General features: G+C 49.3%; 2 protein-coding genes across 2 annotated transcripts; one reads left to right on the top strand and one right to left on the bottom strand.

The window, feature by feature from the left end:
- Nucleotides 1-565: 565 nt before the first annotated feature.
- On the bottom strand, nt 566-11,213 carry STYXL1 (serine/threonine/tyrosine interacting like 1). Its single transcript, XM_036395039.2, has 9 exons — nt 11,111-11,213; nt 9,939-10,000; nt 9,319-9,472; nt 8,765-8,821; nt 7,724-7,869; nt 6,257-6,402; nt 5,145-5,239; nt 3,388-3,497; nt 566-1,323 (listed from the first exon to the last, which is right to left on the bottom strand). The coding sequence occupies exons 1-9, from the start codon at nt 11,211-11,213 to the stop codon at nt 1,192-1,194; spliced, it is 1,005 nt and encodes a 334-aa protein (XP_036250932.1). The 3' UTR covers nt 566-1,191.
- Nucleotides 11,214-11,393: 180 nt separating this feature from the next.
- MDH2 (malate dehydrogenase 2) lies at nt 11,394-19,972 on the top strand. Its single transcript, XM_036395040.2, has 9 exons — nt 11,394-11,525; nt 13,544-13,712; nt 14,458-14,541; nt 15,477-15,586; nt 16,111-16,236; nt 16,874-16,951; nt 18,073-18,172; nt 18,581-18,732; nt 19,672-19,972. The coding sequence occupies exons 1-9, from the start codon at nt 11,466-11,468 to the stop codon at nt 19,801-19,803; spliced, it is 1,011 nt and encodes a 336-aa protein (XP_036250933.1). The 5' UTR covers nt 11,394-11,465; the 3' UTR covers nt 19,804-19,972.
- The last annotated feature ends 7,130 nt before the right edge of the window (nt 19,973-27,102 follow it).

Genomic DNA, 27,102 nt, shown 5'->3' with positions numbered 1-27,102 from the left:
ACGGGCGGTGCTGGCCACGCCCCCTTCCGGACACGCCCCGGGGCGGGGCGGGGCGGGGCCTCCGTCATTCCGCGCTTCCCTCTGAAGCGGAGCCTGGAAAACCAGAAATTCCCTTGGAAAACCAGAAATACCCTCTAAATCAGAGCCTGGAGAACGAGAAATTCCCTCTAGAGCGGAGCCTGGAAAACCAGAAATTCCCTCTGAATCGGAGCCTGGAAAACCAGAAATTCCCTTTAAAGCGGAGCCTGGAAAACCAGAAATTCCCTCTAGAGTGGAGCCTGGAAAACGAGAAATTCCCTCTAAATTGGAGCCTGGAAAACGAGAAACTCCCTCTAAAGCTCAGCCTGGAAAACCAGAAATTCCCTCCAAAGCAGAGCCTGGAAAACCAGAAATTCCATCTAAAGCAGAGTCTGGAAAACCAGAAATTCCCTCGAATGGCAGCCCTTGGTGCCCTGGGCTCACTCCCAGCTCTCGGGATGCGCTCCCGGCCCTGGCTGCGCGTGTCAGGATGAAAAACCCAAACCCACTGCTAAATCCCAAACACAGAGTGCTGCAAAGGCAGGGAGGGTTTTCTGTGGTGTTTTATTTTGTGATTCAAAGAACAGAATTCGGAGTAAGAGAAAGGATGGACTGATTTAGGTACTGGTTGAGGTTGCATGTGACAGCACTGAGGGTTTAAAATCACCACCTCTGCCCAGGGGTTTGGCTGTAGGATTAGAAGGCAGCAGATGGGAAGGGTGGATTGTCACCAATCCAGCCAGCCAGGCTGAGGGGGCTGAGAAGGTACTTACAGGGCACAGGGACTTCTGAAACAGGGAAATTCTGTTGTCACCTCTCCAAACTGGAAGTGGGCACTGTCAGACTCTAAATTTCCTATTCCAGACCATGGCTAACAAACCCTTACAGTGATAACCCTACTGACTGCCTCACAGCTGTGGTTATAATCCCCTTTGCTTACAAAAGAGTCGAGCTGTGTCTAATGGGCCACATCCTGCAGGACTTGCATTCCCCAAACTTCCACCTCCTCCAGCACAGCTGAGTTCCCCAGGAAGCTCCAGATCTTGACCCAAAATGAACATGGAGCTAGAGGAAAGCTTTTCCATTACATTTGGGACTTTTTTCACACAGCTTTCAAGTAACTTTCTCCTCAGAGAGGGGAAGGGAAGTGGCTTTGCCCACGGGTGTTCTCTGTCAGTAATTTGGCTCAGACACGTCTGTGACTGGGTACCCATAGATTTGGGTCTCCCAGGCTGAGAGCTGCTCCACAAAGCCCCGGTTTGGTCTCATGTTCATTTTGCATTTCAGAAGGTATTTCCAAGCTCTCTGTAAACAGAATGAAAGTAAAGAAGTGTTAGGAGTTGAACAGAAAGTGACTCTTGGGCATTTTCACAAAGCAGCTACACTCAGTCAACACAGCTTTGTATTTGCTGCCTGTGCTGGACAGCAAGAACATGCAGAGAGGAGTTTGGCATCAAAGTGGGGACAGGCTGGATCCAGATGTGACCCTGAGAGAAACCTGTCCCCTTTCATGCTCTGCTCTCCTGGATATGAGGACAGCTCAGGCTGTTTTCACTACTGATGTTATTCTACTCTGCTGGAGCGATGCAATCCTGGATTTTCCACTCTAAAATGCTGCTCCTTCCACAGATGATGAGCAAAGCAGTGAAGTATCAGCCATAAAGGTTATAAAGCAATGGAGGTTATCACATTTTTGGATTGGTGTGACCTGATGTGGCAGAGCAGTTATGACCTTGCAGTTGTCCCACTGTATTAATTACAGCCATCTTAATTATTTGTTAGCTCCAAGTAATCACCTAGAAACTCTGACACACACAGGGCAGATCCCCCAGCATTACTCCAGCTCCATCCCTGGGTTTTCCTGTCAGTGCTCATCTTCCTGCTCATAAAAGAGTTTGACCCCTGCACTTGGAGGGTTGCTTAAGGGAAATGAGACCAAAGGTCAGCAGATAGTGCTCCATTGGTTTGTTTTTCTAATCTTGCTGATTCTGCAGGCTCTGAGGCTGATATTCCAATATTTACTCCTCTGGGTTCACAGTGTGGGTGTCTCTGGTTCCCCTGGACTCAATGGATTTACTCACATATTGCTCACTAATAGAATCAGGGGCTGCACATCCCAATTCTGCCTTGTTTTTGCCTTTTTGGAAGCTTTCAAAGATCTTTGCCTGGATTGGCTGGAGGATCACACAGAAATCTTTGCACTGCTTTTGTCTGCAAGAAACAAACTTGGCTGCCAGGGTAATCCCTCAGGAAAGCTTTGCCCAGCCAACAGTGGGCAAGCACTGCCCTGTCAATATTTTCTTTCTTTTTTTTTTTTTTTGGCATTTAGTTAAATGCTGAGACCAACCTGTTGATGCCAACTGAGGGGAATGGCAAGGCTCAGGCTTTGACTTTTGCACTGCCATTGGAAGCACATTCTGTGATTCAGTGAGTGAGTGGCTGTTATCAGCCTGCAGGAGCAATCACATCCCTGTTAGAGCAGGGGCTGAACCCTGTCTGAGCCCTGCTGGCACCCTCAGCCTCTAATTACCCACTGGCACACAGCCATGGAAAGAGCTTTCCTCTTACATTGGACATGTTTGCACAAAATCAATCACCTTATCAGATACAGACCCAGCTTCAGTGAAGTTTGGATCAATCCCTTCTAGCTCCTGAATTTTCCAAACAAGGGGGAGGTTTTCAAGGAGAGGCTGGTCAGTTGCCATGGGAACTCTCCTGCTCCCTGTCAGGAGCCACCAGGAGATGCTGCAAAGGGAGGAAGGCCTGGCACCAGGGGAGAGGCCACCAGGCTCTTGCACAGCCAGGCCATCCCCAGCCATCCTTCATTCATTTCTTTCCTTGTTCAGAGCTATGGAACAGCCTGTGCTGGACATCTGACCTGCACATCCCCTCTGGGCAGGTGTTATCCCATTGCAGATTTCTATACAGGGGTGTCTGTGGGAGGGGATTGCTTCTGGAGGAGTAAAAAAGGATTTTGGAAGGTGGCAGTGCTGAAGTCAATGGTGAATGAGAACCCTGCAAACATTGTGTTCTGAACTTCTCTAACACCATGGAATTAGAGATAGGATTAACTGCAGTAGCTTCCACTCTTTCCCTCAAATCCAGGAGATGAGTACCATGTTCTGTATCCACAGCTTTGCTTTTCTAGCCCTTTAGTTAAGTAGGAAAAACAAAAATATCTCAAGTTCTAGAGTAAGGACTCAAAGATCCAAAATCACACCTAATCCACCTCCTTAATGGTCTAAAGAAGATGCAATCTCAAATCATAATCAGTTCCATCATCAGGTGGGTATTGTGCATGAGTGCTGGGGTTTCAGGAGGAGCAGGGGAGTGCAGAGGCAGTGGTGTGGCACTGTGACAGGGACGTACCTGCAGGGAGAAGCGGCAGGAGTGCATCAGATAGGCCATGGTGGCCGTGCTGCTCCGGCTGATCCCCAGGCTGGAGAGCACCAGCACTGCTCCCTCATCCAGCTGAGCATCTGAGCCAAGAAATGCCAGTCACAAATTAGTGAGCTGGGAAACGGAGCCCCCCGTGGCACTCATTTGGTGACAGCTGACAGGGGGGCTGCATTCTTAGAGACAGGAGCCCTCAGGAGCCCTGACAGCAGCAGATGGGCACTGCCAGCTCCCATTTCTGTAAGCATTTGCCTTTCTTAAAAATCCCCAGTTAAAACGTGGCCTTGAAGAGCAGCAGCAATGACAATGACCAGTCAATGCTTCATTACACATCAGTGTCACCCTCACATCAGGGATCTGAGGAGATGTGGTCTTTCATGACCTACCAGCTGTGGTCAGCATCACAAACTCTCCCCAGACAGGTCTAAAGGTACTGAAATTTTATTCTGCCTGGAAGGTTGCATATTTAATTAATAACTTTTTAATTCTTTCTCTCCCTCTCTAGACAGAATGAGGTTTTTAAAATATTGGCAACTGAACTCCAGAATTCATAGAGCAAAACCTTTTCTTTTAGTGCTGTCAAGATGCTTTGTTTGGTTGTTTTTTTTCCAAGCACTAAATCAGCCTTTTTAAACTCAATTTCTATTGTGAGATACTACTTCTATCTGGGTAGAACTGGCCTCACTCCAACATAGACCTGGCATGAGGACATTCACACTCCTCTTGGAGTATGTGGAGAGCTTTAGTCTCGTGTTCTGGTTTGAGTAATCTGCTCTCCACTGCCAAACAAACAGTTCCACTATCAGGTAAACAGTGGAACACTTCCACAAGTGCAGCTAATAGGCTCTTGTAGTCTGGTTTGGAAACAGCCACAAATCATGTGTAATGTCAGAAGGAAACTTCTGAAATACTACTGGGGAAAAGCATGAGGCACAATGAAAGGCAAGTAAGTGAATGTCAACATTCAGGTGCACCAAATAATGAAATTCAGTTCAGAACTACAAAATTATATCCAACAACAAATGTTGTTTCTTTGTGTGCAGTTGTCATGTCTGATATTGTACTTGGGTTAAGCTCTGTGGGCACAGGGTGGTCTTTTGCTTCTGGCTCTGTCCAGCACAGCTCAGCAGGGCCTGGGTCTGTGGCAGATGTTATTTGATAAGCACAATAAAAGAGAACAACATGGTTGGACAGCATCAGGATGGAGCTGCAGGAGCCTGAGCTGCAGACACTGAGCTGCAGAGTGTTTTTTCTTGTCCTATCTGATGTAATCAGCTGAAGGCAGGTCCATGCTGTCCAACCTGAAAGTCCTCCTGGGCCCTACAGTGGGTCTGCACTGCAAATCACAAAGATTATCAATGCCTCATGCTGAGCTCTCTAATGTGTGTCACACTCTGCTTCAAATAAAGCTCTGGTGGCTGAAGATTTGGGCTGGTGAGAGTCAGAGGAGTAAGAGGGAATCCTGTGAAGCTCTGGTAGATTCCCAGCTGCAAAGATCTGGATGGAAAGCTCCCTGTTATCAGAGTGAGGTATCCTTTAGGGTGAGCAGGGACATCAGAGTCAGATGCTCTGTAAAATCTCCTCTCTGTCCATCAGGCTGGTTAGTGAGGCAGCTCTGGTATCCATCAGGGTGTGGGTGTGCTTACCCTCCTACCTGGGCTTCCTGTCACTCCCATCTAATATGCTACAGTGAGCAAGGGCTCAGGAATTCCACATCAGGATCCACTCACCTATGAAATGAGAAATGGTGGGGAAGGAAGAAAAAAGATCTGCTTCGAGTGAATCAGGAACAGGTACATGGAGGGATTTACCTTCTTCTGCAAACCTGGAAAAAGAGCACACAGACCCCATGGAGCAGAGGAGCAGCCTTGACAAGATGTGCTTGTTGGAGGCAAGGTGATCATTTTGTTTGCTGTTACATTTGTGAGTTTTTAATCATCAGCATCATTAACATGATAAGGGATTTATTGTGGTGAGGCACAGAGATGTTTGTAACACAGAACCAGTTTAGTCACTGATTTTCCATTTCAATGGTATCAGTATTGATGCTTTAACCTACAGATAGATAACCTACAGAGAGATAAGTGAAAACAGATAAACTGAAAGCAGATGTGCTTTCACAGAGTGTGTGGTGGCTGTTTTGTGGGGCCCCCCAGTTCCCTTCATGTGGTTTTCTATGGCAGTGACTCCTCCTTCCAGAGACTCAGAGGGGCAAAAAATTGGTGAGGAATTTCCAAAATGTAGAAGCACATCATGCAGAGGGCATGGGAATATTACCCACAGTGCAGAGACATTCCTCTGGAGCCAAAGGCATGTGAAATGTCTGCTGGTGCATATGTCCTGGGGTGGGTAACTGGTTTTGTTACTTTTTTTGGGTCACCACCTTGAGAAATGCCACTGGGTTTTTCACTGTGTGAAACTGCATTTCCAGCAAGGCTGTCTGCTCATGGACAGAGCAGGTAAGGAAGGAAGACCAAAAATGTGACATATTGCTGACTTAGCTCTTACACAGATGTGTTGGTAAGATTTTGCTCTGAAAGCTATTTAGAGATACAGGTTTTTCCTGAAGAGAGGTGGTATGTGATAGACTTGAAATACCAAGGGCTTCCCAGTCCTCCTCTTACCCAGTTCACCCGTGGCATGGTCAAAGGCTGCAGGACTGTGTTGCTGTTGTGTTAACTCTAGAGCAGAAATTAGAAAAGTGACCATGAAATGGCACTGGAATCTGCAGAGGTTTCCTTGGAAGGCCACAGGAACTGACTCCTCTGCCAATAAACTCTGTGTCACCTCTATTTTTCACATCACAGACTGGTGAGGGTGAGCCTTGAACTGTTTGACTTACAGAATCACGGGCTGTTCTGAGACGTTGACCAGTGCTTTGATCCTCAGATCTTTCTGAATTTGTTTGTCACTGGCCTGCTTGAAATTGCCCATATATAGCTTTGCAGGCAGTATTTCTACAGGGTATGGCTGGAAGGTGTCTAGTTCCTGCCAGAAAGAAACCACAGGCTCAGGTTAGAGAGTGTCTTTGCTGGATATATCTTAAACAGAAGTCATGTGAAGAGTTGAACAGGTACTTAGTCAGCAGCCCATGACATATTTTAGTGTAATGATTCATTCAATCACCTGGATTTGCTGGATTTTGAAGTCTTTGCTAGTTTTACTGAGAATAATTAACAGCCTCACTGTTGTTGTGGCATTACTTGAAGCAAATCCCAACTAAACAGGAGGTGGAATACATTCTTTCCATTGTCTGGAGGGGCTGCAGCAGGACAGATTCCTTTGATGTTCTCCCTGGTTACTGTTTACAAGGCTAAATGAAATCATCTGCCACCTGCAGAGCTGCAGGTGCCCTGGAGTGGCACAGCACAAATCCACAGCTGCATCCGGTGTGGCAGCCTGGAGGCTGAGGAGGAAAACACACAGGCAGCCAGCAGTGCCTCACATCCCTGAGGGGATGTGCCTTGGATGCTGCTCCAGGAGCACAGAGGAGGAGTCGAACAATTCAAAGCTTCAATTCTCAATTTAAGGAGGTGCCTGTGTCCAGCTGAGTGTGAGCAGGAAGCTCAGCAGTGAATTGCCCTTCACAGGGCAGCACAAAGTGAATTATTTTCTCTCTTGTGCTGTGGCATCCCCAGGTTAGCACTGTGTCATGGGCTGTTTCCTGGGAACCAGATGGGAACAATGGGAACAAAAAACACCTTGGAATGAAATGCCCTGTTGTCCAGCACCTTCTTGACCTGCCCTGCCTGTCCTAAATGTGCAATAAAGGGTAATTGTTTCTCATAAGCTAAATAGATTGACGTTTACAGGTGAAACCAAGCAATCAGGACTCAGTGTTTGAGTGGATGGCTGTTTTCTTCCTGGGCCTATTGAAACAAGGCAGTTGTGACCCTTTCTGATGAAAAGACATGGATCACAGTGCTTGGTAGGAATTGTACTTGTGTTTGAAAACATTTGCTGAGTACTATGCCAGATAACCACGTGTGAGAGAGCAGCCTGCTTCCTGTCACCACTTGCTACTGTTTGTTCAGTTATCTGTACTCTCCATAGGCCAGTTTTGGGGTTATCAGGGGAACATTCCCAGCTTGTTTCCATGAACTTCCTTTCAGGCAGTAGAAGAGGAAGAAGTGTGGCTGTAAAAGAATCAGTGGTGAGACTCAGAGCAAGCACAGTAACTCAAATTCATTTAATTCCTTTGTCTGAAGTTACTGTCATTCCACATTTGCAACACCATCTAACCTGAATTCAGCAGCCATCACCAGGTTGAATATTAATGTCATCTGCTTGGAAATTAGTCTCATCTCACCTGGGGCATCCACAGTGTCTTGTGGCTCTTCAGGAAATGGTAACAAGCTGAAAAGCGCCTGTAGCCTCCCTTCAGGAGGAGCACGGGGTGCCGGGTGAACTGCTCCAAGTTCCTGGCATGGAAGAGGGCATCTCCTTCCTCAGCACCTACAGAGACCAAAGAGCTGTTGGCCTGGGCAGGTTCAGTGTCTCCATCTGCCTCCCTGGCATCCACAGCAAATCCCTTTTCATTCCATCTCATGCTCTGGAGAAAACTTTGTTAAAAGCTCAACTTATTCTTTACTTGTTGCTGCAGGTCAGTTACAGGGGGGGTGCTGCTTTTCCCCTCTCATCCTGATCTTTTATTCCTCTCCTGGTTTCTTTCTAGGACCAGATTTCCTCTCCCTGTTTTACTTTGGGAAATGCTTGTAATAAGTTTCCATAATAGGGAAGTTTTATTAATTCAAATTTAATAATCTTAGTTTTATGGAGGCTCTTTTCTTTAGCCTGCTTTAGGCAAACAGGGAAAAAAAAAAAGCAAGTGTCTTAATTAAATTCTTCACAAATGTTTTAAACACCCCCCTCAGTGAAGTAGATTATGTGAGATGGCTGCTCCTCCTCCCAAGGAATCTATCCTGTTTCCCTCTAGCTATGTCTGCTTTAGAAATGGATCAGCACAATAGAAACCCAGCTCTGATTCTTCACACCTTCCCTCTACTGCCTCACCACTGAGCATTTAGGAACCTGCTTGCTTTATTCATTCCCCTCACACCTCCACTATTTTTTTCTTTAAAAAGTGATGTAAATCTTTGCTAAAACTCTGTAGCTTTTGTAAAGCTCAAACAAACAGAAGTGGTTCTGCTCACAGAAGGATGTGCCAAAGGATGTGTGAAAGCCAAACACTTCCATGGTTCAAGGAAAACTGAATAATGCCATGGAAAAGTTTCCAGCACTTCACATTTCTTGGTGAACCCCATCAAATCACCACCCCCATTAAAAGTAATTCTTTTAAAATATCATGAAGTGAAAGCCTTTTGTGACCCTCAAAGAAGGAAGTACTCACTCTGGGAACACACGGAATCTGAGCTGCTGATTTCAGTCTCTGAAGAAGTGCTGCTCCCTGAAAGACAATTGTTGGACAAGCCAAATCTCAGGGAAATGTGGCCAAAAAAAATAAAGAACCCTTTCCTCACATGCAACTAGGATGTGAGGATCATGAGGATCCTGTGAGGATCATCCACAGATGGGAAACCAGGGCTGCCAGGATGCTTTGAAATAAAACCTGCATTTTTGAAGCCTGAGAACATACACAACACAGTGAAAAAACAGAGGCAGGGCACAGTTTTTCACATAAATCTGGGAACATTTACATCTCTTCCAACAAGCTCATAACTGCTTTAGGTAAACAGGGAAAAAAAAAAAGAAATGTCTTAATTAAATTCTTCACAAATGTTTTAAACACCCCCCTCGGTGGAGTAGATTATGTGAGATGGCTGCTCCTCCTCCTCCTCCCAAGGAATCCACCTCATAACATTATTATTCCTCATAACATTAAATGAGGAATGGGAAGAATCTCAATCCAGCAGTGAGGACTGGACTGACACGGGTCACACGTACCTGTTTCTTCTTCCTCCTCCTCCTCTTCCTCCTCCTCCTCCTCCTCCTGATTGTCAGTGTCAGTCAAAAATCCAGTGTCGTGGTCATACACCACACAGAATCTGACATAGCCCAGCTCCTCGGGGTTGGGGATCACATACTGCCCTGCAGGACTCTGCCAAAATCACAGAGCAATTCCATCAGGGGCACGGCTCCACTCTCCTCTGCTGGCATCAGCACTCCTGACATCCTGCAAGTTACAACTCTGGCTTGGGTTTGTTGTGTTTGTACGTGTGGGTGGACACGGCACTGACAGCCCCGCTTAGGAGTCAGGAATGATGCAAATCCCGCTGATTGCTCCACCGGCAGCAGCGGTGCAGATGCCAGCGCTGGCCTTGTGAGGCAAGGCTAGAGCTGGGTGAGCTCTTGTGCAATGTTTTCCCTGATTTTCAGCTGCTGTGTGCCAATCCTTGGGGCTGCTGGAGCCACCTCTGCTTTGTGACAGAATACATCCCCCCAGTGGCAGCCGCGGGGCACGGCCGAGCAGGGGCTGGGACATTTCCCCTGGGTTTCAAACCAGTTCTGGCTTCCTGCTAATTGCTAAATCCAGGGGTGGCTCACACAAACAGCAATCCCCTCACCAGTACAATCCTTTGGGCTGTAACAATGTGGCTGTCATCGAATTCAAGCTGAGAACGGGCATCTGAAAAAAAAAAAAAACAAAACCAACCAAGACAGAGCAATTGGATTTTAAAGGTGGAATCCTCTTTGTATTTTGTCAGTGGGAATCCAGGCAGCACTCAGAGAAAGAGGTTTGGAAATGTGGCACTTGGGGATATGGTTTAGGGGTGGTTGTAGTGTTGCACCTGTTGGACTGGATGAACTCAAAGGTGTTTTCCAACTTTGATGATTTAGTGATTTGGGGTTTTTTTTAGAAACTGAGGGTTTCTGGTGTGGGTATAACAAACTCCAAGGTGGATGTGAGTCTGTGTGTAACACCAGCAGTGTTAGTCCTGCCCCAAGTGTGCTCCTGCAGCATTGCCAGCCTCAGTCCTGTGCTCTGCCCTGTGCTCTGCCCTGTGCTCTGCCCTGACCTGCCCAGCAGCTCTGCCTCTGCTGCTCCAGAGCTGTGGAGAGGGGCACTGCAAAGACCCCAGCCCCACTCCCAAACTGGCCAACCCCCTCACCAAAACACTGAATGACAGGCGCCCCTCTGGGGGTATTGGCACTATGCAGAATGGATGTGGTTATCAGGGATCTTTGTGTAATGGGTGAGAAATCTAGTCCAGTTCTAAAACCTCTGGGAGCAGCAGGGGAGAGTGTTTGTGCATGGGACTGATGAGAGCAGGGAGAGCACGAGGAAAGCCAAACAGCACCAGCTCACAGCACCTGAAATGAGATGGGAGGGAGGTGCCAAGTGCCAGCCCCCAGAAATGCTGAGAAGTGATGTCTGTGCTTTTCCTCACAAGCCCTGATGGCTCAGGATATCTGCTTGGGCTGAGCACAGTGCCTGGCTGCTGGCAGGGACAGGGGCAGGCAGGGACAGGGACAGGGACAGGCAGGGACAAGGCAAGGAAGGACCTGGGGCAGGCAGGGACAGGCAGGGGCAGAAGAAGCAGGCGGGGAAGGAGCAGCCAGGGCAAAGACAGGTAGGGACAGGGAGGGGCATGCACAGGCAGGAGGAGGGACTGGGATAGGCAGAGGAAGAGGCAGCAGCAACAGGGACAGGCAGGGGAAGCAGCAAGCAGGGGGAGGCATGGGGCTAGGCAGGGACAGGGACAGGGACAGGGAGAGGCCTATGCCGCGGCCTCACCCAGCAGGCACAGGTAGTTGGGCTCCGCCAGCCGCGATCTCCACCGGTACTGGTTGATGATGTTGTAGAGGTGTCGGGGCTCGCAGAACATCACCCCCGCCATCCCTCATCCGCCCGGCTGTCGCCGACTATCGCGACACCGCGCTCCCCCTCCCCGCCCAGCCGCACGCAGCGACGCCCGCCGGTCTCCAAGGTTACCTCAGGCGGGATCTCGCGAGACTTTCTCCCCCCCCTCCCCGCGGCAGGGGGCAGTCTCGCGAGAGCGGCGGGCGGGGCCGCGCAGGCGCAGCGCGGGCCCTGGAGGTCGTTGGAGTCACCGGAGCCGCCGCCGCTCGCTGTGCCCGCCGTGCCCGCCATGCTGTCCCGCCTCAGCACCGCCACCGCCCTGCGCCGCGGCATCGCCACCTCCGCGCAGGTACGGCCCCCGCACACACACCGCCCCCCGCCGCGCTTCCTCCTCCGCTCTGGGGCTGCCGCGGAGCGCGGGGGGAAGCCGGGGAGGAGCCCCGGTGCTGCTCGGTGAGGAGGCTGTGGAGCACGGGCGCTGCCGGTTGAAGGGGTGCGGAGCGGGGATGCAGGCTGGTTGTTCTCCGTTCTGGGCCTGCAGGGCCGGAGTTAGACGTAGTTCCTCCTGCGGGGCTCGGGTGGAACGCAGGCCTTCGATAGGGGCTGCGGGGTCGGGAGGCAGCACCGGTGCTCCTCGGCTGTAGAGCCCTGGGTCTGCTCGGTGAGGGCTGCGGAGCTCGGGTGGAGCCTGGACCCCTCCTCGGAGCTCGGGGTAGAGCTCAGACCCCTCCTCGGAGCGGGGCTGCGGGGCCGGGAAGGAGCCCGTGGCCTCAATGAGGGGTGTGTGGAGCCCAGGAGCTCCGCAGAGCGGGGCTGCAGGGCTCGGGTGTAGCCTAGAACACCTCGGAGAGGGGCTGGGAGCTGTGCCGGTGCCTCAGGCACGCAGGGCAGAGGGCTCGGGCGGTCTCGGTGCTGGGTGTGCCCGGTGACAGCACCGTGGCCCTGCGGGTGTCAGCCCAGCCGGGCTGTGAGTGTGATGATCCCGAATGAGCTCCCTCTCTCTGATGGTGTGCGGAGGGTGATGGGTTTGCTGCTTCCTCACTCCAGTGCAAAAATGCCCCTGCGTTCCGGAGGTGTTAAGAACTAAAGCTGGTGGTTGGTTTAGCAATAATCCTTCATGTGCTAAAATCCACTGTGCTGGCTCCAGACTACTCTGCTGTGGCTGCACAGATAGAAACCGACCTCTGTCCAGTGTTAATAGGTCTGGTGGGATGTAAAAGAGTGATTATTGCAGCTGTAAATAAGTGTTGTATAGGACAGCCTTGTCTATGGAAACTGTATTGATTAGCAGTGAGATTTTGACCCCACGGTGTCAGCTCCGTCACAAATGGGGCTCAGCAGTGACTCAAGCCAGACTTTGCTTCCTCTTAAAGAGTTTCATGCAAAATTATCTTTGTTGCAATAGCAAGAAAACTGGGTTGAGGTTAATCTGGTCCAGTTCCTGGGTAGATTTTTTCCTGCATAGCACAGTAATTAAGCTGTTCATGACGAGAAGTAGAGCTATTATGGCTTTTATCTGGAAACATTGTGATAAAGTCTGGCTTTGTCAGCATTAATTGCTCGTTACCTCTCCACAGGAGTTTTCCATCACTTTGGCAGTGTTGCACTTTAAGGTTGTTCTGGCCCTGGAAGGAGCTTTCCTCTTGTGGAGCAGCACTTTGCAAACAGGCATTTTTGACAGAAATTACACTCTGCCAGTCGGTACCTGAGTGAGGATAAAATTGGTCCACAGGGCAACCAAGCTGAGTTGATTTTACTTGATTCTCATCCGCGTGATCAAAGCTGGAAATTGTAGCCACTTAAAGCTCTCTGTCCTCAATCTGCAGGTGCTATTTTGGATTTATATCAGGTCTAAACATGTTCTTCACATATATGCAGTGGTTATTACATTTCTTGTAGTCCATTAAATGTACTGATTTGCCAAATGGAAAGCATATTTTTTTTATACTGGCAATGTAAACTAGAAAAACTACAAACCAGATTTGCCCTAAATCAGGCCTGGGCCCACAGGGTATCAGGTATTAGTCTCAGGCAGGCATTTCTTTTGGGGGAAGGGTGATCCCTTGAGTTCCTTTAACCTAGCCTAGCTTCCCTTTTGAGCTTCAGATCACAGGTAACCATTTCCTCCAACCTGTCCTACCAATAAACCTCGAGGAGGCTGCTGTGAGGGTCATTTCCTGTAGGCTTAAACCATCAAGTTTGCACAGTGCTTGGTAAAAAAAAAAAAAAAAAAAAAAAACCAAAAAACGAGAAGCAGAACTAAAAGTACTAAAAGTAAAGAAAGAGTGGTGAAATCCCCAAGGTCACTGCTGGGGGAGGTGAGTGCCAGAACAGCTCTCCAACGTGTTTGCTGTCTGTTTTGCACAGAACCATGCCAAGGTGGCCGTGCTGGGGGCCTCGGGGGGCATCGGGCAGCCGCTGTCGCTGCTGCTGAAGAACAGCCCCCTGGTGAGCAAGCTCAGCCTCTACGACATCGCTCACACGCCGGGCGTGGCCGCCGACCTCAGCCACATCGAGACCAAAGCCAGCGTCAAAGGTACCCTGGGAATGGCCTCGCTGCCAAAGGGATCCTCCCACAGGGGTGGCTCTGACCCTGAGTGCCCATTGCCCCTGAGGGGAAGTCTTCACCCACTGATCCTGAAGCCCAGTATCAATTTAAGTAGCTTTTTCCTCAAGCAGTGAATGATTAATTAAGGTTTAGCTGATTAGATTGACGTGTATAGAGATAAATATGGGCTGTGATTGAAGGGAAATTTGTGACATCTGGCAGGAAACATTCAGTGAAATTATCTCAGAGCGTTGAATTTAAAAGTTTGACCAGAAATAGGTTTAACACTCCCTGGGTGAATTCCATGTGCTTCTTTTCTCTTAGATTCTAATGAAATCAAAACTTAATCTGCTCATCTTTCTTTTATCTGAAGATCACCAAAAGGTGACATTTTACATGAATGTGCCAGTCTGCAGTTCTTTGGGGGCACTGACTCTAGTGCCAAGGCTTTTGGAGAGTAAATACACATAGCTGGAGGAACTGAGAGTTTGGAAACAGGTGAATGTGAGATTCTCACCACTCTCATTCTGGAAGTTTTGAAACAAGGATAAAAATAAGACATCAAATGGGATCCATCCATAATTGTGTTGCTTTGCTTTTCAGCATCAAGTCTAAATTGAAGGTTAAATTAAAAAAAAAAAACTTGGTTGCCTCTGGGCATGATTTTATACTTCAAAGTGTCAACTGTTTAATAACTATCAGAAACATAATACCTGAATGTCTTCCATTTCAGGCTACATGGGACCTGAGCAGTTGCCAGAATGTCTGAAGGGCTGTGATGTTGTTGTTATTCCAGCAGGAGTCCCAAGAAAACCAGGTAGGTTCTGTTTGTTGGAAAGCCCCAGGGCTGCTTTGCAGTGGATCTCTGCAGTTCTGCTGCTCAGAGCTGTGTCTGTTGGGGTGTCAGAGGTCTGTTCATGCTTCTGCCCCAGAGCTCCTGGTGCTATCAGACAGCTCATTCAGCCTCTCTTACACTGTCCCTTCTGAAATGGGCTAAATGGATTTCTGGAGTTCCTACTTGGGCCTGAGCTGCAAAGGCTTTTGATGCAAGTGATCCTAAATCTCCCTTAGTGTTCCTTGTCCCAGAGCAATGCTCAAGGAATAAAAACTGGTTCTTTGTTTAATTTCTCAGCAGAAGAGAAATAATCCATTTTAGTTTGTGTCAATTTTACAGCAACTTCTTGGGGCATCTCTGAATAAATGCTGTTAAACCTTTCTGGAATGTTTCTGACCTCCTCCATTTCTATTTTCCATTATTCTGTTAGGAACATAACGAAATTCTAGACTTTAATGCCTAGCTCTTCCTAAATATTCATTTTTCATAGTTAAAGTGGTTGCTGCAACAGCAGTGGGGGGTGGCACTTACACAGCCAGCAATATTTGCACACAGCAGTTGTCATTTAAACTGTAGTTGTGGAAGTGACTTAAAAGGGGGAAGAGAATTCATCTTGGGAGCAGTTGTGCTGCTCTGAGCACCTCTGGTGTGGGTTGTGTGGTCACAGTGCACTCAGGCAGTCTCAGTGAAGTGGGTTCTGTTGGGCTGGTTCCTCCTGGGAAGGGCTGATCTCTCTATTAGTGAGAGGAGTTACCTGTGGAGCCAATTCCTTACTGCAGCTGGAGAATTTGTTCTTGATCTGTGAAACCAGATGTGTGTCTGTGCAGAGCAGAATTTTGATTTTGGATTTTGATTGCATTTCCTGCCTGTGATGGTAACTGTGGGTAACTTGGAATCCTGCCCTGGCTGTGTTTTAGGTATGACCCGTGATGACCTGTTCAACACCAATGCCAGCATTGTTGCCTCTTTGACAACTGCCTGTGCAAAGCACTGTCCAGAAGCCATGATCTGTATTATTTCTAACCCAGTAAGTGTTTTCTGGAGACCTTGGAATGTAGAGGAAAAACCTCACCAAATTCCAGATACTAGAGTATACCAAATACTAGAGTAATCCTAATTCCTACTAATTTTGACCAGTGTCTTTAAAATCTGCAGTGTATTTGCAGAAAAGCCTGGTTCTACTAACCCATTTTTCTTGGCTATTTTTAATTCAGAGAAAACTTGGATGTAAAAGTGCTTAATATCTCCAAGTCTGTGTGACTGGTTATAATGCAAGCTGGTGTATTAGCTGGGATAAAAGCCTTAGCTCACTAAGGGAGGAGCCTTTGTAATGGGAATGAACAAATTTATTGTCTTAATGGTTATTTAAAATTAATGATTTTTATTCCAGCCTGACTGTAAATTGCTCTTCAATTTAGGCATTAAAATAATTGGCTACAGTTGATTCCAAATTGAAAGTATAGTTCAGATTGTTAATTTGCCTGTTAAGTTCATGCATTGGCTTCTTTATTAAACTGCTTTTAATCAGTGCTTGCCTCTTCTTGCTTGTAGGTAAATTCAACCATCCCAATAACTTCAGAGGTCTTCAAGAAGCACGGTGTGTATAATCCCAACAAAATCTTTGGTGTTACAACACTGGACATCGTCAGAGCGAACACTTTTGTGGCTGAACTAAAGGCAGGTCATGGTTAACGTACAGGGGGAGGGATACTGCCTGCTTTGATCATCAGATCTATGAAGTTCTTCCAAAATCACTGCAGAGAGCCAAAGGAGCTCAGATTTCTGTGCAGCTAGAGGCAAAGGCAATGATTCCCTGTCTCCCTTATTTAGAGGAGCCTGAAGATAAGGTTTCTTGCAAAATGTGGTTCAAGAGACTTTGACCTTTCCTTTTCATAGCTGAGCCCTGCAAGTGAGCTACATATTGGCCTTAATTCCCTTGGCATTCCCAGCCCTGCCATGCAGCCAGAGGAGAGGGTTGAGTTGTGGTGTGTGTTTGCAAGTCAAACTCTGTGCTGTGTGTCACAGGATACTCTGCAAAGTATCAGGAGCTGTAACAGGTTACTGCTCTTAATAGCCCTGCTGGTGTTTATGTTGTGCTGCTCTTTATCCAGCCCTGCAGTAATAATATCCTGTAACTGTATGAAGTGATCAGAGTAACCCAGAGTTCTGCTCTGTAGATGTGGCTTTGTCCCTGCAGTGCAGCTGCCTCTGGAACTCCTGCCCTGTGTGTCCTGATATCCAGGGCAGGGAGTGAAGTCACTTGTTTTTCTTGCCCGTGTGCTTCAGAAGCTGGAAAGTTTTGTGTTTCCTTCAGGGCTTGGATCCAGCTCGAGTAACTGTGCCAGTTATTGGTGGCCATGCTGGGAAGACCATCATCCCTCTGATCTCTCAGGTGAGTCAGGGTGACAGCTGTGTGTGGCAGCACACTCAGCAGCATGTTAGGGTTGATATAAAGTGCCTTTGTGATGGCAGGAAATGTGCCAGGATAGAGCATGCTATCCTGCTCTGTCTCTTCCTGCTCTCATGGCTGCTTTCCTTCTGGGATGGAGTGCAGGATGAGGTGGAAGGCAGCAGCCTAAATCTGAACCCACCTGGGCAGTGTAAACAGTTCCAGCTTTCCTCTAAGGAAAGGAGTTTGGGATAAGAACTGAGGGGTAGTGTGGGTGTTTAGGTGTCCTGGCACTGTTTGTGACAGGTATCTCATGACAGGAATACCTGGCTTCAGGAGAAAAATTGAATTGATTTTGCTGTGATGGAGTGGAAACCCCACTTGAAGCTCCAGCATTGAAAGGCACAGGTCAGGCTGTGCAGGGAGGCCTGTTCCAGCCATGCCTGGTAGTCTGGCCCTTCAGCCAGGCTGAAATGCAGTTCTGAAGCAGGTGCAGTCTCATGGGGAGATGCTGGGATGTGGCCAAGGAGCAATCTGGAGAAAAGCTGTGCTCTAAATGGGGAATAAAGTATCCTTTAGAGAAGAATTTTCTTGGGAATAAGAGCAAGGGCTTTGGAGCAGCTGAATGCTGAGAGGTGCTTTAGTTAAACAGTCCATTGGGACAGACACAACTGTGCTTAAGCTGCTGGTGTAGCTGTAACTGAAGGTTCAGTGAATTCCTAAATACTGCTGGGAAACTGGATCTTCCATAAGGCTTGACTTCCATAATGCCACCGTGACCCAAATATTTACAAGATGACTTTCTGAAATTCCTCAAGCTTGGAGGGTGTCTGTAATGCACAGGACTACACAGTCGTGAGGAGCCATGGCAAGCCCTGGTTTGGCTGTGAAGCTGTGGTTTGTCCCTGAGGAAGCTGGGCAGGGCTGGGTTCCTGTTCCAGGCCATGCAGTAACCCCAGCTCTGATGACTTTTGCAGTTGGTCAGTGTCACACAAGCTGGGGAAACCCATTTTGCCCAGTTGAGAGTTATTGATAACAACTGCAGTGGTACAAAAAATATTGTGTGTTTATACTGCATCTAGAGGGCTTCTGGTATTTGTAGTAACTTCTTTTTTCCCATCCAGTGCACACCAAAAGTGGAGTTTCCTCAGGATCAGCTGGAGAAGCTTACAGCAAGAATTCAAGAAGCTGGGACTGAAGTTGTCCAAGCTAAAGCAGGAGCAGGTGGGTTCTTGAGTAAAGCTCCCAAGTAAGTCTTGTTGTCTGTCTGTAGGGCTGCAGTCTTCTGCAGTTTAATCTTATTTACAGGTTATGAACTGCTGGTTGTCAGTCTCACTGCTGCCTAGGCTGTGCTACTAGAAACAGCTCAGTGTGTAACACTAACTATTAACTGATCCCACACCACCTATGGCTTTAAAAGAATTTTCTCTGTCAAATTAAGCTGTTTCTTTTATAAATCTTGTCAGTTAGATACATGTAGCTGGCCAAAAGCTTCTGCTTTATCTAACTGGCCATGAACTTGAAGTCAGTGACACATTATTACTGACAACACACTGGTATGGAAACCTTTGATGCTAAAGGAAGTATCAAATTTCAGTGTGATCTGTTCTGAAAGTGGTGTAACTCTTGCAGGATCTGCCACCTTGTCCATGGCCTATGCTGGTGCTCGATTTGCATTCTCCCTGTTGGAGGCCATGAGTGGAAAGCAGGGGGTTGTTGAATGTGCCTTTGTTCGGTCGGACGTGACAGAGGTCCCCTACTTCTCTACACCTCTGCAGCTTGGGGTATGTACTTTACATCACAAGCCTTATGAGCAGCAGCTACTGCTTGTGTCATGTGGGTTTTACTCAGGGGGTTCAGTTTAGCTGAGTGCCTGCTATTGCTGGAGTTAGCAGCTGAGTGTGCCTTTAAGAGTCTGCAGTATTTGGGTGTGGTGTTTAGGCACATAGCTCAGCTTGACAAGGATGCTGCTGCTTTTATCTGCTCTTAGACTGCAGGTCACTGAGTAACCAGAGGTTCAGACTTGGCTTAAGAGGTCAACACTAGCCTCAAGTCAGGCCTGTTTACTCTGGGCTTTCATATGATTAACCAGAGTCAGCAATCCTGTCTCCTCAGCTTGATCTGCTACAAGCAAATCCTCAGAAACTGAGGCACATGGGGAGCTGCAGCATGGATTAGGATTAATAGCTTGCTTTCAGGACCTCTGCTGAACTCTGAAAGCAGTGTTCTTTTGTCACCCATAACCTGGGGTGTGGAAAACAGTGATGCTGCAGCCCTGTCATGGCTGCTGGGATGCCAAGGGTGGTGTTTGCTGGTGAGGGGATGCAAGCAGAGGAGTATTAAGAGGGAATGTAGACATCTTGAAAACCTGTGAGTACCACTCTGAGGCAGTTTGAGATGGCAAGCAAAGGACATACACACCTCTTGCCAGATGGTGGGTGTGAAGTTAGGAAAGGTCAGTTGGTGTCAGTCTCCTCTTGAAGGAGCTGCTGTGGCTTCTGGTTTCACACATGTGAACAGTGAATGACACGTTTGTGAGGGCTCTAGAAGTTGCCACAGATAGTAAGAAGCTTCTTTCCAGGAAGTACAAGGTTGGCAGACTAGAGATGACACAGGTGCCAGGCTGGGTCTCTGTCTCAGCTGGATAATACTTAGTCAGAACTGTTAAGCTACTCTTTAGGTCATTCAATGAATGCTTAATCCTTAAATCCTCTTTCCCTCAGAAAAAAGGAATTGAGAAGAACCTAGGCCTTGGCAAGCTCTCCCCCTTTGAAGAGAAGATGGTTGCTGCAGCCATGTCTGAGCTGAAGGGCTCTATTAAGAAAGGAGAGGAATTTGCAAAGAACTTCAAGTGAAGACTTGACTACGGAGAGGAATTAACTTCCTTAATTTATTAAGGCATCATGTCACTTATCGACTTCTGATTCAAAGCTCATGCTTTGGTTGAAGTCTGTCTGTATTAGCTTGATGCTTGTTGCCAGTGCAGTCTAATCATCAATAAAACAGCCTCATTTTTTCAGTGTACCATGTGGAGGTGTCCTGGTGTGCTTGTCCTTTGGAAGGTGGAGGCTGCAGGTCTCTAAGAGGGGATTGGTTTCAGCAGGGATGGAATAGCCTTGGAAAGGGGATGAACTCATTACTCCCAACTCTGCTGCTGCCTGGGTTTGGGCTCCTTGTTCAGCACAGCCACTGGGAACCAGGTGTGACCAGATCAGGATGGCTATAGGGATAACTGAGTGAAATTATGTAAAAGATGTTTTTTTCAGGAGGTGGCATTACTTCTATTACCTTGTGTTACCTTAATCTCTTATGTAATTTGATTTTAAAGGAGTTAGTGAAAGAGCACAGCGTTTGAAACGTCAGTCCTGCACTAAGACAATAATTAAACTGCTGAGAGCGACTTCTTTCTAGTTAGGAACAAAAGCCTTGATTTAGCATCTCCATAAATTTCTCTTACATTCATCCTCTTGTGAATATAAAAATAAATGTCTGCAAGAAGATGGTGATGACGAGTTCTGTTGCTGACTTCTTTGAAGGTAAGCTTTAATGAAGGAAGTTATTAATTCACTCTTCCTCCGTGCTCTGCGCTGCTTACGCTGTTGCTTTGAATTGCTCTCATCCGTGTAGGTTGAATTCTAAGTTGAACAGACTTTATTTTGATGAGTGAAGGAAAAGCCAAAGCCCAGCACCTCTGGAGGAACTGAGGTGAATGTTGGTTTGAGCCAGAAAACATGGGGTAGTTGCTTACAAGATACCTAAAAGTCATAAATGCTCTTTGGTCACTGCCTTTTATCTTCCTCCCACATGTATTTTTTTTTCTGAGCTCTCTTTACCATGTTTTATTTTTTTGATTTTAATTAGTTCATCATTCTGAACCAGATCACACAGTTGTGACTGTTGAAGATGCATGGAGAATAAAGTGCCTGGTTCTTGTCCTGCCCTGTGGAAGAAGTGGGCAAGGAGGGCAGCAAGCACAGTCCTTGTCACTCCTCTGCAGAAATCCAGCGTGTTAAAAACTTGGTTTCTTTACAGGAATAGTAATGAAATAGAAGCGTTGGCAGTCATTACTCAGCAGGCTTGGAACAAAGTAATTATTAGGTGGTATTAATAGAATTAAAGATGGTGTTGGAGGGGGCAGGGGAGGATGTGGAACTGGAGGACACTGAGGAGGAGTGACAGGCCAGACTTGGTAAATGTGGCAGAGACTGTTCCAAACAATAAATGGAAAGCATGTGGCAGACTGTTCTAACTTGTCAGCAATTTCAAACCTGAAATAGGCAGCCCAGAGTGTTAAAACCAGTGTGTGTGCACCTGCAGAGGTGTGTGTCCAGTCTGGGTGCCCAGGTGGTCCAGGGGCAGTGCTCCACAGGCTGCAGGGAAAGCCTTGCCTTGCAACCTGCAGGACAGGAACACACCTTTGTTCCAGTCCTGCTATTTTTAATACAGCAGATAGAGCAGATTTTTGAGCACTGGAGACATTTCAGAACTTGAGGTTCATCGTGTGGCTTAGGTTATTCAATCTTTCCTTGTGTCAGCAGTCCAAACCCAGCAAAGTCTGGGGGAATTGCATGGACAAGCAGAAAGCTTTGCCTGTACCAGTGGGGACTCAGGGACAGCTTGGGCCAGTGGAGCTGAGGTGGAAGAGGATTATGTCTCAGCACCTGCTGACTTTTAGGTTCTCCAAGGTCTCCTTCAAATCTCCTGAATGTTAACAAAGTCCCTGCACTGTTTGGATTTAGGGGTTGTTTCTTCTCCCTAATCCCATGCTGCATTTTTGGAGTTGAAGCTATTCCCTGTGCTGGAAATCTGCTCCCTTTTGGGAAAGGAGAGGAGACAACCTTTTGTGGCTTTCTGCAATGAAGTCAGAGGCCAGAAGGGCACTGGCTAAAGGTGAGAGATGGATGGACGTGTGTCAGTGCTCCCTGTGCTGTCCCTGTAGCTGAGCAGTGCTGTGGTGGGTAACAATCCCTCTGGGGACTGGGGATGGTTTGTAGAGGTGTGGGTCATCCCACCCCTTCTCTCTGAGCAGATTCCCTGGAGGAGGAAGGGATCTGGGCCATATCCCTCCCTGGGAGGGGTAGGAATCAGCTGGGTGTACCCAGATAAGCAAACCCTCTGTCCTGGAAGTTGTTTCCTGGTGCTGTGGCTCTGACACACAAGACCTTCATCCCCTCTCCTCCAAGTTGTGCAGCAGGGCTGCCCTGCTGAGTCACAGCACTCATTCCAGTGCTGCCAGCCTTTGTGTTAACCTCCTGTGGAGATGAGTGACCAGGTCTGGAGGAGGTGAAAAACCTGCCCTGTGCACATCTCTTGGAGTTTCATCCTTTTTACTGAGCAGACTTTTGCCTTGATGGTCTCTAAGCACCTCTTCCCCTGCAGCATCATTTCTGCACATGGAGCTGCCACCTCCTTGGGCAGCCCAGCCCTGCACCCGAGCACAGATGTCAAGATACAGAGGAGATGTGTGTGGAGAGTAATAAATAAAGATTCTCCAGATGGCCATATGTCAGGTCACTCGAGCCCACCTGCTGCTCCTGTGCTGCTGCAGCAGCGTGTTAAATGCAGGAAAGGATAGAACAAGGAGAAAAGCAAAAATGCTGAGTGATGTAACTCAGGCCTCATCCTGATCATCACTGTCCTGGAGGGCTTCAGGTGGGATGACCACAGGAGCAGGCTGGCAGACCTGTGTCTGTTATTCCTGGGAAATCTGTTTTCCCTTCCTGGCTCTGTGCAAGGGCTGGTGCTTTGGTGTGGGGGTACAGACCTCCCACCCAAACCCCAGCTCACCCTGGGGGGCTCTGGGTGCCACTTTCCTTGGGTTAAGGCTGGTACAGCTGCAGCAGGCGTGGCTGAGCCTGAGGACAATCCATGGCATTTTGGTGATACTTAGGAGAAGCAGAAGAAAGAACAACAGTTTAGTGCAGCCTCTGCCTTGCCAAAGCTGGCTGCCTTCCCAGCTCCAGCAAAAGAGCAGGACTGGAGGGGCTGGAGGTACTTCAGAAAGGTGCTGGGTAACTCTTGCCCTCTCTCAGGAGCCCACCTCCAAAATCCACAGTCTCCAGTGCTTTCTCCCCACAGAAGCTGCCAGGACTGTTGCTGCCCTTTCCCTCCCCTGGGCAGCTCAGCTTGTGCACCACCAATCTGGGCTACTCTGTGCTCAGCCTCACATTACTGGGGCTGGCAGTCCAGAGCAGGCAGCTCATCCTCTGCCCAAGAATGGGGAAAGGAGAGGTGGAAATACACGCCAAGGTTGGCTGGGTGTAGCTGGGGGCACAGGCAGATGTCCCCCACAGCCAGCTCAGCTTCCCCCTCTCCTCACAGGGCAAGGGCAAAGGGTTTTAACGTGAGCAGGAGCATCACAAACCATCTGAGCTGCGGATTTGGCTTTGCACAGAGCTCTGCCCCTCCCCTGGCTCTCTCTCCTGGCCACAGGCAGTGTGAAATCACCACCTTTGCATTCCCTGCTCTTGATTTACTGCAATGCCCCAGAGCTCCCACTTCCCTCCTGGGTGCCTCAAAGCAGAGCTGGAGAGCTGTGCCGAGGCAGGAGGGTTTGTTTGCATTTACAGGGAAACCTGTTAATAAAGGAGACCAAAGGGACTGCTCTTTTCCTGGCTGTGGGAACAGATGGCTGGATAACACAGTGCAATTAATATGCACGGAGTCCTGCCGGGGCAGGGATTTGATTGCCTGTTAGGAGAGGTTAGCACGCTCAGGCTGAGCTCTGCCACCACCCCGCCCATCCCTGGCACCTGCTGCCTGCAGGGACTCTGTGGGGACACTGGGACAGATTGGCTGGGGTCACAGATGAGAGTGTGGGCACCGGGTACAGGGCAGGATGCAGCTGGGGACTCTGGGACAGTGGCAGGTCTCTGCTTCTCCCATGCTGGGTGATGCTCTGGGAGGGTTTGCAAAAGCAGAGGATGGCTCTGGTGATGAATGACTGCTCAGGGGTACTTCCAGGCTGGAATGGCAGCTCTGGATTGTGTTCTTTCCTCCTGGACTTGTTACTCTGGGTAAGGAGGTGCCAAGGAGAGCAGCAGGCAGGAGTTCCTGGATGAGCTGAGGGAGGTGGGCACAGGAGGTGGGCATCTTGCTGCAGCACGGAACATTTCCCAGGGCTTCAAAGAGTGACCCGATAAATCCACAGGGAAGAAAAACCCCTGCTGAGGGCTAGGAAGGTTAGGGAACCCTGAGGAAGCAGGAAACCCAGCAAACCCACCCCAGCACTGAGCTGGGCCATGTGGCCACACGGTCAGGCCCAAATCTATGGGAGCCTCCAGCCGTGGGGCCAAGGTCACCCTGGGCACGTGCGGGGCTGTCCCCATGCCCTGTCCCCGTCCTGTCCTGAGCTCTCACAGGATCGCAGTGCCCCAGCCCCTTCACCTTCATACCTTTACTTCCCCGCCCCCCCCCCCCCCATTTTCTGGTGTTTTCTGGTATTTTCTGGTATTTTCTGGTATTTTCTCTCTCCCCCCCCCCCGGCTCGTCGAGGTTGTTGAGCACCATGAAAGGCAGCGCAGGCTTTGATCAGGGGCTGCCGCCTGTGCCGCGCTCCCTCCCGCCCGGCACCGCCACTCGCGGCCGCCCTTTCTTCTGCGTCGGGAGGAGCTGCTGGAGATGTCGATCCTCAGCGCAAATCCTCGCAATTAGGCCTGTTCTGCTGCCTGCCTCGTTTGATCTCCTTTAATTATTTATCGCCTTTTCTTTCTCCTCTTTCCTAAATCCTCGGTTTCTTTCAAGTGATGATTTCCCTCCTCTCCCCCCAGCCGTGGCTGGCTCTGCCTGTTTCCCTGCAATTACGGACCCTTCTGCTCCTTCCATCTCTCCCCTTTTGTTCTCCACCAGATCACTCCTCGCTGCTCTCATGGCTTCACCCTGCCCGCCTGCCTGGCAGCTTTTTCTCTCTGCTTTTCTTGAATTTTTCCCTCCTGGCTGGCTATTGCCTGTCTCCATCCCCTTCCAGGTGTGGTTCTGGCTGAGTTTGCTGCCCGTGCCTGGGATCCTGCACCTTGAGCTGGGTTATTCTCCATCTCCCACTGCTGTTCTCCTGGGCTACTGGTCAAACCCTGCTACAAAGCCCTGGCTCCTGGCCAAAACCAAGAAACCCCCATGGGGCTCCTGTCCTTGCCATGCCAGGGTCTCCCTGTGCTGCTTTTTCATCCCTCATTTCTTTGTTTCCCAGGGCCTGATGCATTATTCAGCACTGCGGGGTGTGGGGAAGATAATGGTGCTGCAAAGGGCATGGGCTCACCCTAGCCATGCTGGATCTTCTGTCATGGCCTGATTTCCCCCTCCAGCATTAAACCAAGAATAGTCCTGACCATGCAAGAGGCTCCTCCTAGGAGGTGACATCTGCTGTCAGCCCTGGGGGGACATGGCAGGGACAAAGGTGGGAGCAGGGGGAGGCAGCAGTGGCCCTGGCAGTGCTCCAGGGGCTGCACCTCCCAAATTTTTTTAAGAGAGTTTAATAGAGACACAGCTCCAACACATGGCCCCTTGTTTCTGTAGTCCTGACATGGATAATGGATGCAGGATGCAGATTTTGCTCAGCAGATGTAGCAAACCACCCCAAACTGATGTTTAACCCTTGTGGAAAGAGGATGCTCATGCCCTGCAACCCTGTTTGCATCTGTGAACCCCCAGCTGGACCTGTCCCCATGGTTTGCTGCCACCTCAGCCTGTGCACAGGGACGGGGAGGAAGGTGAGGGATGCAGGGATGAAGGGCTGGTGTTGCTGGGACCTCAGCCTGTGCACAGGGACGGGGAGGAGGGTGAGGGATGGAGGGATGAAGGGCTGGTGTTGCTGGCAGCATTTTGATTCCTGGGTCTGTCCTCCCTCAGGAAACAGCTTCACCCTGTTGCCATCCATTGTGGAGACATCCCCACCAGGACAGGCCTCTCCAGCCTTGGCTGCCCCAGGAAAGGTCGCCTTAGACCCCATCTCTGGCTTCCCATCCCTGTCTCTGCAGAAGCTCCCTCCCCAAATCCTGCTCTGAGGCCAAGTCCCCCATGGAATGATGGTCAGGTGCTTTTGTTGGGCTCTGCTTGGGAAGCTGCAGCCAGATTCAGGAGGGAGCTGTGGCCACAGGGGATGCAGAGCCCAGGCAGTGCCGGGGAAACTGAGCTGGGGTGGGACCAGGTGTGTTTGGTGTCCCTGGCAGAGCAGCCAGGGTAAATTCAGAGTGTTTTGGGAAGATAAACCCTGGTCATGACCACACTGGGCAGTTTTGAGGTGGTTTAGAGGAGGTTTGGGATCTTTCCCCCTTCTCTGGTTTCACCATTTCCTGTCTGCCGAGGAGGGTGAGTGCTCAGCATCACTGAAGGAAATGAAAATTAATTATGGACTCATTAACACAGACTCATTCCCTGAGCTGCAGCACTGGGGAGTGTCCCTGTTGGGGACCCAACACCTCCTAAATCACCACAACCCCCCAGCCATCCCAAAGCCCCCACACCTGCCAGGGTGGGGGGGTTCAGGTGCTCCCAGGCAGTGCTGGGAATCAGCTGGGAACTGGCAGGGCTGGGGGCACTGGGCTGGTACTGGGGGATCACTGGGGGCACCATGATGAGGAGGTGAAGGGTGGGATGGAGTTCAGGGTGGAATATGGGATGGGATGTGATTCAGAGTGGGATATGAGATGGGATACAGGGCGGAATATGGGATGAAATACAGGGTGGGGTATGGGATGGGGTGCAGGATGGGAGATGGGATGGGACACAGGGAAGCAGAGCTCTGTGGAAGGATGGGGGCCTCTGAAAGGACAAGGAGGGCTGTGTAAGGATGGGGGTCTCTGCAAGGATGGGGGCACTATGCAAAGATGGGGTGCTCTGAGCAGTGAGGGGATGCTCTGTGGAAGGATGGGGGGCTCTGTGCAGTGCGGGAGAGCTGTGGAGGGATCAAAGGGGCTGTGGAAGGACTGGGGCTCCATGTAAGGATATGGGGTCTGTGTAAGGATGACAGAGGGGTCTGTGGAAGGATGGGCGTCTGTATAAGGATGATGGGGCTCTGTGGAAGTACAGGGCTCTGTGTAAGGATAACGGGGGTCTGTGTAGGGACGAGGGGTCTGTGTAAGGGCAAGGGTTTACGGAATGATAGGGGTCTGTGTAAGGATGACGGGGCTCTGTGTAAGGACAGGGCTCTGTGTAAGGAT

Source organism: Molothrus ater, chromosome 21 (genome assembly GCF_012460135.2).
Source record: "Molothrus ater isolate BHLD 08-10-18 breed brown headed cowbird chromosome 21, BPBGC_Mater_1.1, whole genome shotgun sequence".
In the NCBI taxonomy this organism is placed as follows: Eukaryota; Metazoa; Chordata; class Aves; order Passeriformes; family Icteridae; genus Molothrus; species Molothrus ater.
The sequence above is the reverse complement of the archived record's forward strand: the minus strand, read 5'-3'. Positions and strand labels throughout refer to the sequence as shown.